We start from the raw sequence: 12,601 nt of genomic DNA on the forward strand, positions 1-12,601 counted from the left end.
GGGGTTAAGATGTTAATATTGAGGGAAGCTGGATAAAGAATATATAGAAACCCTCTGTACTATTTTCACAACTTTTCTGTAAGTCTGAAATTATTTCAAAATAAAAAAGTACACACAGACACACACAGCACTGAGATGAGATACTTCTTCCTTTTCTTACAGAGTAAAAGTAGAATGCAATTATTTTCTCAAAGTTCTTTGGTAAAGATTTCTTATTGTTTTCATTCTTTGTACCTCCTATTTCCCGTCCACTCCCACTCCCATGATTGTTGTTTCAAGAAAGAACACTGAGGGGTTCAGGAGGATTTAAGTGAAGGAAGCTATTTACTGTGAGAGAAGGAAAGGCTGTTTTTCTTTCTGGTCACATCAGGAGTTAGAATTTCCTCATGTATCTGCAGGTGGGTCTGGACATTTCTAGGTTGCATCATGACACGTCATGTCATTTCTGCAAGGTATTTCATAAAATAAAAGTATACACAGTGAAGCCGTATCTAATACTCTCCATAGAGTATTTAGCTGATGATGTTTAAAAATCAGCTTATCCTCATCTCTAACACACTTAATTCACTTACTTTTAGAGATTACAAGGTAATTTAAACTCTTTCCTGAGGCAGACATAATGAGGAAGTTAGAGATATGTTTTTAATAGGCATATAATCATTTATATATTTTATATATAAATCTATTATATATACACCATGTATACACTACATATATGATACTTAATTCATGCAGTTACAATGTGGTCTTCTAAATGCAAAATTCTGAAACCAACCAACCAACCAACCAACCATCCCTTAAAGGGCATCCCCTATTCCTATTTCAGTGGACAAAAGTCCAGTGTCTAACTACTCCACAGTGTAAATGAATATATACAGATGGTCCCCAACTTAAGATTTTTTGACTTTACGATGGTGTGAAAGCAATACACATTCAGTAGAAACTGTATGTGGAATTTTGAATTTTGATCTTTTCCCAGGCTAGTGATACGCCCTACGATACTCTCGTGATGCTGGGCAGCAGCAGTGAGCTACAGCTCCCAGTCAGCCGTGCAATCACGGGGGTAGACAACTGATAACATCCATTCTACTTTTCACTTTCAGTACAGTATTCAATAAATTACATGAGATATTCAACCACTTTATTATAAAATAGGCTTTGTGTTCGATGATTTTGCCCAACTGTAGGCCAGTGTTTGTTCTCAGCACGTTTAAGGTAGGCTTGGCTAGCTGTCATGTTTGGTGTATTATCGGGACATAACCCCAACATAAGTGGAGGAATATCTGTGTGTTTTAGTGTTTCACTCATCATCATAATTATATTTCAGGGAAAACTGCCTTTGCTTCTAAGCCGGATGAATGAAGTAGGGAAAGTATTTCTTGCCACCAACAGTGACTATAAATACACAGATGTAAGTGCTTAATATTCATATTTGTTTATTTATACAAAGGAATTATTTAGGACTGAAGAACTGTGACTATAATGAGGAAGATAGTTTATTAAGTGAGGGTATTTTATTGCCATTTCATTTTGAAAGCAGAATGAAAAAAGCAAAAATATATAGCATACATCAGAGTGGTTCTCAAATTTTTCTAAGTATTTCTTTTGACTATTTTCCCTGATTACAATTGGCTACTTGAAGGTTTTCTCTTTGGGGTTATTTAAAACATTCGTGCTGATTAAAATGTCTTCGTTGTCTCTTTGTGCTTCATTTCTAAAACGTGAGAAGTTACACCCTTTATTATTGCACATGTGTACATATGTGCCCTCCCTGCTGTTGGGGAGCCAGACAGAAATAGATGGTGCTAAGATGTTTTGACTCTTAGCCGTCAAAATTTACTACCTCTTAACTTAAAAAAAAAATTTGCCATGATTAAAGCATATAGAAAAAAATGATTTAACTCCTTATCATGTTACTTTTGCTAAGACAGTTACAAGTTCCCAGTACTAGCAAGAAGCTCAGCACTCCCCAATCCTCTTTATGTAAAATGTTGATTTTGAAATTTGGTGATTTGAAGTAAGCAAGTAAGTTGGCTTGGTTGGTCTAGGAACAGTAGTAAAAGGGCCAAGGTATATTCTTTCCATGTGAGTCATTAGTTATCTCTACACCCTTATCTCAGATACCCCTTACCTCCAAATATGTGTTCCAGTCCACTAGGAGAACTGGATAGGAATATGTGGATGTGAATCTGTACAAAAAAATCTAGAAGTCTGTGTTCTACTGAGAATGTCAGAAGATTGCGTTTGTTTGCTATGATGAAGCATTCATTTCTGGCTTCCACTGACATGATTTCATAAACTTTAGAGGAAACAAGAATGTGATGAATCTTGTATTGAAAAAGACATGTCTTATAAAAAGCTTGTGTGTGATTTATTTAGGTGTCATATATCTCTTGCAGAAGTAGTATATGGACCTTATGTTGGATTTTTTTTTTTCCAGAAAATTATGACTTACCTGTTTGATTTCCCACATGGCCCCAAGGTACTCTATGTAACTTAATAGACTGTTGCTTTAGTAACAATGAATGCATTTAATATCCTGGAATGTTGAGGGTAAGGAATTGGTCAGGAGCCATCCAGAAATCTTCATTAATATTAGAAGTAATGTCGGGCTTCCCTGGTGGCGCAGTGGTTAAGAATTCGCCTGCCAATGCAGGCGACATGGGTTCAAGCCCTGGTCCGGGAAGATCCCACATGCCGCGGAGCAGCTAAGCCCATGCGCCACAGCTACTGGGCCTGCGCTCTAGAGCCCGTGCGCCACAACTACTGAAGCCCGCGCACCTAGAGCCCATGCTCTGCAAAAAGAGAAGCCATGGCAATGAGAAGCCTGTGCACCACAGCAAAGAGTAGCCCCCTCTTCCTGCAACTAGAGAAAGCCTGTGCACAGCAACGAAGACCCAGTGCAGCCAAAAATAAATAAATAAATATTAAAAAAAAAAAAAGTAATGCCAGGCGCTAGTGTAATTTAAAGTTGCTAGCAGTTTGAAAACTTGGTAGACAGAAATAAAAGAGATTCATGTGGTATTTAGTAGGATGGGATCAGAATAATTTTTATGCCCAAGAAATTCTATACAGAATTTACATTTGTGTGGCAAATAAAGGAATTTTCAGGTTGAAGAAGATAATGTAATTAAAAGAGAGAAAATGTATATATTCTTGCAAACGTCTAGATTCTGCTGTTAGTTATTGCTGAGTTCTGTGCCAAAAGAACAGCTAACCTTGATACTTAGCAGAGAAGTCTTCATTCCTGTAGTATGGCCATATTTAGATTTAAGGAATACTCATTGCAATTTAGTCACTAGACTTTGAATAAATGTCATGAATAACTGTTTTGAGATCACCTAAAAACAGAGTAATGGCAGTGCTCTTTGGCTTGACCTTAAAAGGTTAATGCCATGGTTCCAGTTCAGGATGGAAGTAATGTTAAGGGGCATACCTTCTACATTAGTGCTGATTAGCCTGCCATATAAGCCAAAGACCAGTGTGTACCTGAAACCATCATTCTGAGAACATAACCGATGAAATCTGCTAATAATAGTTCCACGTCAGTTGTATACTTCAGTTCTGATGCTAATCTGCCTCTTTCTTAATCTGTCTCTTACATATTTGTTTTGCAACTCTCCTTAGCCCCTTTGAGCCTCTTATAGCCCATTTTTAGAGTGTGAGCACACTTTCTTTCATACATTATATTGCTTGAAATAAATTAATAAGTAGGTGAAACGATTTAAAATATAGAGGTTAGAGTCATTATTTATATTTTTACTTTGCCTGCTTCCAAAAGGATGTGGCTTATAATAAGCCACAATATGTTTTTAATAAAATAGTGGGATTTTCTGGTTATACTTAGTATTTCTACATTCCTTTCATCTGATTGAGATGAAACATGAGTGCTTTCAGGTTAGGAGTGATGTTTTGGCTTTTGCTGTTTCTCCCTTATCAGCCTGGGAGCTCCCACCGACCATGGCAGTCCTACTTTGACCTGATCTTGGTGGACGCACGGAAACCACTCTTTTTTGGAGAAGGCACAGTACTGCGTCAGGTGGATACTGTAAGTTGAGAGGAAGGTCTATCTGCGAGCAATTACCCTTCATGTTCCTCCTTTCCCCACTCCTACTCCCCCTAAGGAAACAGGTATTTTTAACTTATTAGCTATATCTCTCTTTTGAAGTTAATCTAAGAGTTTGGTCTTAATCGATATAGCAGAATAATTCAAATGAATATAATTCAAAAGTGACATTCATTTGGCTGCCTAGCCAAGTAGCGTTTTGGGTGGAGATTGTGATAGAAGGATAAAGCATTACAAAGTCCATATTCTTTTCCCACAGAAAACTGGCAAGCTGAAGATTGGTACCTACACGGGCCCCTTACAGCATGGCATTGTCTACTCTGGGGGTGAGTCACAGACTTCCCTTTATTTAGTGTAAGTCTTTGTTCAGACCTCATGTGAAAACTTTGGTGTCCTCCTGGCACAGTGCCACATATACTCTTTAGAATTCTAAAGATATCGTCTCCTGATGGTAAACACTTCAATCACCTACTAATACAACAGGAGTCAGGGAGAAAGGTTTTGAGAAGTGGTATGTCCTAGTGAACCTTTGATTTTCACTAAAAGGATCAGTTTTTTCCAATCCTCCTTTTGCCTATTTGAGGCATTTTCTCAGTGTCTGGAATCATGTCGGGTGGTTCCCAAGGGGTCCTCTAGGGGTTTTTAGGAGCCCCTGTGGACACAAATGTGTATTTTGTTGGAATGAGAAGCAGTGGAACAAAGCCAACCTAATGGCAGATCTGTGATGAGAAATGGCAGTGGTAATGTTCCCTAAAGCTGAGACGTGTAGATTTGTTGCTCTTGGGTTTGGTGATCAAGAGCTCTGGTGAGCATAGTGGAGCTAAAGGCCTTGTCTTAGAGGCACTAAAAAGGTTGATGAAAAAAGACAATGGCGAGTCTTTGTCTTTAAGAAAGGTGCGCCCTTTTTTTGGTGTGTTCCTCACATAGTTAAAAGAATAAAATTAATCTGTATTTAATGGTTATAGTACTTGGAACGCTGGTTTTTAATATGGAGACATTTATTGTTTTCTCATTGTTTGTTCCATTGTTTCAGGTTCATCTGATACAATCTGTGATCTGTTGGGAGCCAAGGGCAAAGACATTTTATATATTGGAGATCACATTTTTGGGGACATTTTAAAATCAAAGAAACGGCAAGGGTGGCGAACTTTTTTGGTGATTCCTGAACTTGCACAGGAGCTGCATGTCTGGACTGATAAGAGTTGTAAGGAGCCATTATTCTTACTTTATAAATCTTTGACATAGCTAGTTTATATCAGAATGGCCAGCTATGAATCAATCCTCTTTGATGAACCATTACTTTGTATGCAGGGGGTCAGAGGTGGTCAAAAGATGGGGCCTTATATTTGGATACCTCCTTCTCCTATAGCCAGATATTTCACAGAAGTCCAGAATTTTGAGAGGTTATCTTGTTCAGCCTTCTTCTTGAATCCCTTTAAAGTTTAGAATATTACTGGTCTGAGTTATGTTACAGTAGCAGCGGAAAGTGGACGCTGCTTACCTCTGCAGTCCCTTATTTGTTCAGCCATGCCTGCTCCTTCCAGTCTCTCTGCTACCAGCTCATAGCTGTGATTCTGGGGCATTGATGGCTCTGAGTGCTGATCACCTGGTATTTTTTTTATTTGCTCTTCTGAGAAGTAGAGAATGAGGCATTCTCTGAACTGAGCTATACACTCTGCACTGAATTGAGCTTTGACCCTAGTTATGTAAAGAGGTTTGACACACGCAAGTTCTCCAGCCAGTCCTAGCTAGCATCGCTCACAGTGTGGTGGAAGGTCCTGCCTCAGGTAGGTAGTGACCCTGGCTCCACCACTTACTATCTTCAGCCCTCAGGCAGGTTACTGAAACACCCTGTGCCTTAGTACCTCAAATGTGAAAATGAGGGTAACACCTACTCTCATAAAGCTGCTGAGACTTATCTGAGGCAATGCCTGCATAAAGGAGATAGAAGTAACAACCCTTCTCAACCGAGGCTCCTCATCTGAACCACAGAACAGACAAAAATGATTTGAATGACTCTCGGTTCTCCCAAAGATGGTAGATAAAGAAGATTTGTTATATACGTTGGATACATCATGGCTTGATTCTCGTTGGGGAACCCAGGTTGAGAAAGGCTAGAACACACAGAAAGCATGCAACGTATAGTGGCTGTTGCTATTGTTTGTACTTCTTGGTGGGATTTTCTGGCTAGCCTTTCATCTACATTTTCTACTTTCCACCTATAGAATTTTAGAAATCTAGTTGATTTGGTTCTGTTTTCTGGACTTGTGACTCATTCTTTTATCTAAAGATGGAACTGTTAACACTTGCTTTGCTGACACACCTGAGATGGGGTATGAATTGGTACTTTATAAGCTCAGAATCAGCATCCAGTTAGGAAAGTTGTATGTAGCGGGTGGTTTTAAGTAGGAGGAAAGGCAGTTAAAGAGGAAATGCTGGCGTCATCTGCTGCCAGATTCCAAGCAGTGTCAGTGGGTTTTCCCGAAGGTGGTGGAAGGAAGTCATTTTACACACTCACCTATGGCTTTACTTTTCAGTCATATCTGCAACCTTTTACTTTAGTTGTAGCAACAGTTAAAAACTAGATGCTTTTTGATTTACTTAAAACATTTTCCTTTTTCTTCCAAACTTTAGCACTTTTCGAAGAGCTTCAGAGCTTGGATATTTTCTTGGCTGAACTCTACAAGTAAGTTTCCTAACCCTAAAAATTTCTTCCCTAAAAACCATCTACCTCTTCAGGAGTCACTTAGATGTAAGAGACTTCCTTTCTGGAGATTTTCACTGGATTTTTCTTGTCTCCAGGCACCTTGACAGCAGCAGCAATGAGCGCCCAGACATTAGCTCCATCCAGAGACGTATTAAGGTATCCAAATGGGATTTGGGAGAAAACTTCGAAAATAAACTTTAAGTGATTTCTGTATTTCTGATATTATACAGGGAGTGGCACATAGCCAGTGTTCAGTAAATAGTTATCGAATGAGCTGAGCCTTAATCTTGTTCTTTGCTTTAGAAAGTAACTCATGACATGGACATGTGCTACGGGATGATGGGAAGCCTGTTTCGCAGTGGCTCCCGGCAGACCCTCTTTGCCAGTCAGGTGATGCGCTATGCTGATCTCTATGCAGCATCTTTCATTAATCTGCTGTATTACCCGTTCAGCTACCTCTTCAGAGCTGCCCACGTCTTGGTGAGTTATATAGCCCTAAGGCTACTATTTGCAGTTAAGATAATGCTGTTAAGGCCAAGATCTGCCACTAGCCATCTGGCATGGCACAGGAAAGTTTAGATCATTTCTTTCTAATGTGCAAAGCCCATAGCCAGGTTACATGGTTGCACAAAAAGGAGTTGTTGAGAAAGTATGATCAAGATAGAATGTTACAGAGCTTAACTTTACTTTGAAAACGACTTGGTTTAAAAGTTGTTTGAATGGTGAAGACTTTCCTCTATTATTAGTGCTAAATGAGAGAAGTGTAGTTTTAAATTCCTATATTCTAATACTGATCTATATTTCAAGACTTTTTTGCTGTGAAATAAATAGGAAATAATAATCTCTTCTCTCCCATCTTATCCAGTTTCAGGCTATAGTATACAATGTGGGCACAGTTTTGAGTGGGAGAGAAAAGAGGATAGGCAGCTTTAGGAAGTTCTAGGAAGATACTTCAGTATCTGAATTGGCTCGGCCTCTGGTCCATCATAGGTGCTTCTGTACAGCCATCTAACAAAGGCAGAGGGATTAGGATCTGGGAGACAGCTGTTTTGTTCTGCCTGCTTTCTGAACCTCTGACTTTGTTGTAGATGCCTCATGAGTCAACAGTGGAACACACACATGTAGATATCAATGAGATGGAGTCCCCCCTTGCAACCCGGAACCGTACATCAGTGGATTTCAAAGATACCGACTACAAACGGCACCAGTTGACACGGTCGATTAGTGAGATTAAGCCCCCCAACCTCTTCCCACTGGCCCCCCAGGAAATTACACATTGCCATGATGAAGATGATGATGAAGAGGAAGAAGAGGAAGAGGAAGAATGAGGAGGAAAATCAAAACTCTGAGCACCCATTAAACAAGTTCTGTCAGGACTCACAGGAGCAAAGGATGTCCCTGTGGGGGTCCTAGTGGGGGGTGGGGGGCTCCATCAAAGATACATCCGGAAAGTTTCTAAAGACTTTAAAATACTCTAATCATAGGGAGATACTTGTTTTAGTTTTGTGTGTCTGCACTCTTTGCAGATGGTTCAGAATTGTAATGGAGTCTGTACTGGAGGAAAGTAAGGGTAAAGCTGGGCTGAACTGCATGCAGCTGGCTCCGTCGTGGCTTGTGACACTGTTTCCTTGTCTTGTTTCATCATCAGTATGTCATAGTGTATCCAGATACACTAAGGGTGGTGAAGGGTCTCAGAGTGGAGCAAGGAAGACAATGGGAAGAGGTGATCCAGAAACGTTGCTATGGTACAAATTGTGCTCTTATTCCAAAATCCATCTTTTTCAGTGCATTGCGTAAGTATTGTATATCAGTGGAGAAATATATTATTTCCATTATCAAATGTAGTCTTCTGTTAAGGTCAAGGTTCCTTTACAAGCTTTTAAGTGTCCTCAGTGACTCCAGTAAGGCTGCTGTCAGTGGCTTAGCAGAAGTGTTCTCTACTTGCTGTAGGGCTGGTCTGGAATGGACTGCAGCAATTTCCTTTTGAGGCAGAAGTCTTCATCCACTTCTACATGTTTTTGATGATTGATTGATAGCAAAAATGCTTATTATCCAAAAACATAGTCTTTTTCTCATCTGGGATAAATCTATAGAAAGAATTCAGCTGAAAGAGGACAAAGGAGCAAGCCACCCGAAAAGAAGAGAACCTCCTTCTTATATTACACCATAACGGAGTAAAATTCATTAGTGTGGGCCATATAGTGTGGCTCATGCCACCCCATTCCAGCCTTCGGTATCCTCTTGCTGTATTTCAAATTCAAGCATAAGAGGGTGGGAAGAGGGCTTTGTAAGCCAGAACCTTTACAAAAACAGAGGGCACAATCGACGTGGATAAATTCACTTCAGAATCCCAAGTGAAATCTCTTCTTGTTGTTCAGAACAAGAATGGATCATCACTGTCTACTTTAAGGTATTACAACTGCCTCACCAGAACAGTGAAAGTTGTTTCAACATTTTTCACAGTGGTGTAGACTCTTACTTTAACCTTCATATGTTTCTTCCATTCTTACTGTCATTTGTCAACACGGGAGGGTAGATTAGCTGCTCTAGAATTCAATAAAGTATAATATTTCTAATACTGACTTTGACCCCTTCCTGTAGCACAACTATAGTAACTGCTGGTCTTCAAGTGGGTTTAGGTTTTTTTGTTGTTTTTTTTAAATTAATTAATTAATTATTTGTTTTTGGCTGTGTTGGGTATTTGTTGCAGCACATGAGCTTTCTGTAGTTGCAGCAAGCGGGGGCTACTCTTCGTTGCAGTGCACAGGCCTCTCACTGAGGTGGCTTCTCTTGTTGCGGAGCACAGGCTCTAGGCGAGCGGGCTCTAGAGCACAGGCTCAGTAGTTGTGGCTCACGGGCTTAGTTGCTCCACGGCATGTGGGATCTTCCCGGACCAGGGCTTGAACCCGTGACCCCTGCATTGGCAGGCGGATTCTTAACCTCTGCGCCACCAGGGAAGGCCGTGGGCTTAGGTTTGACTTAGTGATATCAATTTGACTTTCTCTTAAAGGAAATATAGTCTAGCATGATTAATGGCTAAATTTATAGCACTTAAATAGGCCTCAGTTTTTTCATGGAAAGTTTTTTGGTACAGGACTACGAGGTGAGGCTTTTTTTTTCCCTTTTTTAAAAATCATTTTATAGGTAGGGAACACAGCTCAGTAACTTAGCCAAGGCCATATTACATCACCACTTTCAATGTGTAGGGCTTTGCACTGTCACAACATTCTGTTATCTGTTTGTTAGGAATTTATGCTACTTTTAAAGTATTAGGTTAGAAATGCTATTGCAGGGACTTCCCTGGTGGTGCAGTGGTTAAGAACCCGCCTGCCCGTGCACGGGTCATGGGTTTGATCCCTGGTCTGAGAAGATCCCACATGCCTACGGAGCAACTAAGCTCATGGGCCACAACTACTGCGCCCGCGCTTGCCTAGAGCCCGTGCTCTGCAACAAGAGAAGCCACTGCAGTGAGAAGCCCGCACACCACAACGAAGAGTAGCCCCTACTCGACGCAACTAGAGAAAGCCCACGTGCAGCAACAAAGACGCAACGCAGCCAAAATAAATAAATAAATAAAATAGGCAAAGTATATAAATAGAAAAAAAAATGCTATCGCAGATAGCAACTAGATACTGCTCCTGTTTTAAATTTTCACAAATATGTTTGTGATCACCCCAGCTATTAATTATTCTCATTCAAGATGGAGATGCTGCCCAGTTTGACACAGTCTTCAATATTCCCAAAGCCAAATAATATCTGACTGACTTATTACAACTACATGGCTAACTTAATAGTACCTTTAAATATCTCCCCTGTTAGAGCAAGGCCCAACATGATCACGTTGCTTTAATCTACCACCCCTTTTGTTTTGTTTTATTCACATAAAATCTTATCTAAGAGTTTCTTTTCAACTAGATGAGTCTCTGGTAGTGGGTCCAAAGATTGAGAAGTGAAAAGCACACACCTGGAATAAGAATTCCACTACTGGTTACAGCTTTCTTCAGGACCACCAAAATATATTTTAAAGAGCTAGGATTCCATAAGAGTCTAAGGCCCAGAGCAGAGCTTTTGCTTCTCTGCATATTATTCCTGTTAGAAGAGTGCTGGGAAGTAAGTGGTCCATGGGCAGGGACTCAGAGCAGCTGTAACTGGACTTGTTAAAACATGAATATGAGTTTCTCTCTGTTGCTAATAATTAAGGAAGCGAAACATAAAATTATAATTTTCCGTTAAAAAAAAAAAACCCTAAGGTGTTTAGACTGAGAGGAAGCTCTCCCAACTCTTTTCGGAACTTCCTTCCTGGGTATTTGGAAAACACCACTTAGTTTCAGACTTTGTGAGGCCCCCGGCACCCTAGTATATCCAGCAGCGGTCAGAGGCACAGCAGGCCACAGCCCAGCCTCTGCAAGAGGCCTTGTCCTGTGCATTCATCTCTACAGAGGTGGTCAGGTAAAGCTCAGATGGTGTATTTTAGAAAAGTTACTTAAAGCCAAGAAAGTTTAGTGTTCTGTTCAGACCTTAAATTTCCTACCATAAGCTCTGTTGAGACCTAAAATAAGAAAACAAGCCCTTCAAGATACCCTTTCTAAGATGCTTTTAGGAAAAGTGGGTCTTAACAGAAAAACTTAGAGCTACAAATCCTTTAGACATGTTAGTATTGTTTTTAAGCAACCACTTTAAAAAGCCACTTGCAGTGACATGTCAGATTTAAAAGTACTTTGTCCATGTTTAGATATTCCTAAATCAGATTTATTTATTTAAGAAATATTTTGTCAGCAACTTTAAAGCCCTGCAGTTTTTCCAAGGCTGCCAGAGCATTTAAAAATACTCTGCTTATTCACCACAAATAGCCTGAGACAAACAACTGCATATCTAAGTCTGCATTAAGAGTAGGAGCCTTGTCCACATTCCATGTTATGGAAACTATTTAACCTTTCTTTGATGGTGGGAAAAATGGTAACTATGATCTAGCTATTGCCATACACTTAATCCCAGATCCTCAGTTCAGTAGTTTATGTCTCAATACTTAGGTTTCTCATGACATTCTTTCTTGGTGACTAGAGCATAGAGCTATTCTTAAAGTTTTTCCTCAAATGGAACAATTTCAAATGATACACAGCTTTGGGAGGCCCTGAGAATGAAATCTAGACCATGGAGCTACCTGAGCAGCCTTGAAAAAAAGACCGGTGCACAGCCACCAGAGAGCAGGGAGGACGTGCACGTGCACAGCAGCCGGGACGCAGAGCCGGTGACTTCCAGGAATCCGCGTCGTCCCATCTCACACCTCCACGAACGGAGAAGGGGCACTGCACGCTGTTCTCACAGCTGAGCATGTAGGAATAGCGGAAAGCAAGTCATCTACGGAGAGAATGCATTGGTTTACAGAATGAACAAGGCAGCTTTTCTGTTTATCCTGGCAATCTCAACCATTTCTCCCCTGGCCTCAGACACGGTGTCTTCATCCCAAGTCCACAACTATCTGACTTGTTCCCACAAAGGTATGCAATAAAAACAATAGGTTAAGTCCCTCTAAAGAGCTTTAACAGAAAAAAGTCCTCCCGACTGAACACACCTCATCTCAAGCTTGTCGACTCTTAACGGCAAGTGTAAGTAATCTATTTTCTAATTTAAAATGACAAAAGTTTTTGGTCTGGTCCCTTTATGTTCCTTCCTATAAAATATCTTTGCTCCATTTTATTACTAGAAAAAAGATGGGTTAGACAGATTGGTTCATGAATCAAATTAGGTACAAATATTCACCCAAATGCTCTGCTCTCCCATTGTGCTCTTTCCAAAGCCATGTCTGGCCAGGGCTATAGATGAGGCCT

The 12,601-nt window shown here is 40.3% G+C and overlaps 2 protein-coding genes across 3 annotated transcripts in view; one reads left to right on the plus strand and one right to left on the minus strand.

The window, feature by feature from the left end:
• Positions 1-9,355, plus strand: part of NT5C2 (5'-nucleotidase, cytosolic II) — a 106,655-nt gene extending 97,300 nt beyond the window's left edge. For both annotated transcript variants that reach the window (XM_057530879.1, XM_057530880.1), the window contains 9 exons: positions 1,328-1,411; positions 2,441-2,482; positions 3,941-4,048; positions 4,326-4,392; positions 5,100-5,270; positions 6,701-6,752; positions 6,869-6,929; positions 7,077-7,253; positions 7,862-9,355. In XM_057530879.1, the coding sequence (XP_057386862.1) occupies positions 1,328-1,411; positions 2,441-2,482; positions 3,941-4,048; positions 4,326-4,392; positions 5,100-5,270; positions 6,701-6,752; positions 6,869-6,929; positions 7,077-7,253; positions 7,862-8,101 (1,002 nt within the window). In that variant the 3' untranslated portion in view covers positions 8,102-9,355. The remainder of the gene's footprint in view (positions 1-1,327; positions 1,412-2,440; positions 2,483-3,940; positions 4,049-4,325; positions 4,393-5,099; positions 5,271-6,700; positions 6,753-6,868; positions 6,930-7,076; positions 7,254-7,861) is intronic.
• A 2,372-nt stretch (positions 9,356-11,727) lies between these two features.
• CNNM2 (cyclin and CBS domain divalent metal cation transport mediator 2) overlaps positions 11,728-12,601 on the minus strand; it is a 150,670-nt gene continuing 149,796 nt past the window's right edge. Inside the window, exon 10 of the transcript XR_009005651.1 lies at positions 11,728-12,131. The gene's annotated coding sequence lies outside the window, so the exon portion shown is untranslated. The remainder of the gene's footprint in view (positions 12,132-12,601) is intronic.

The sequence above is a fragment of the Balaenoptera acutorostrata genome, chromosome 16, assembly GCF_949987535.1.
Source record: "Balaenoptera acutorostrata chromosome 16, mBalAcu1.1, whole genome shotgun sequence".
In the NCBI taxonomy this organism is placed as follows: Eukaryota; Metazoa; Chordata; class Mammalia; order Artiodactyla; family Balaenopteridae; genus Balaenoptera; species Balaenoptera acutorostrata.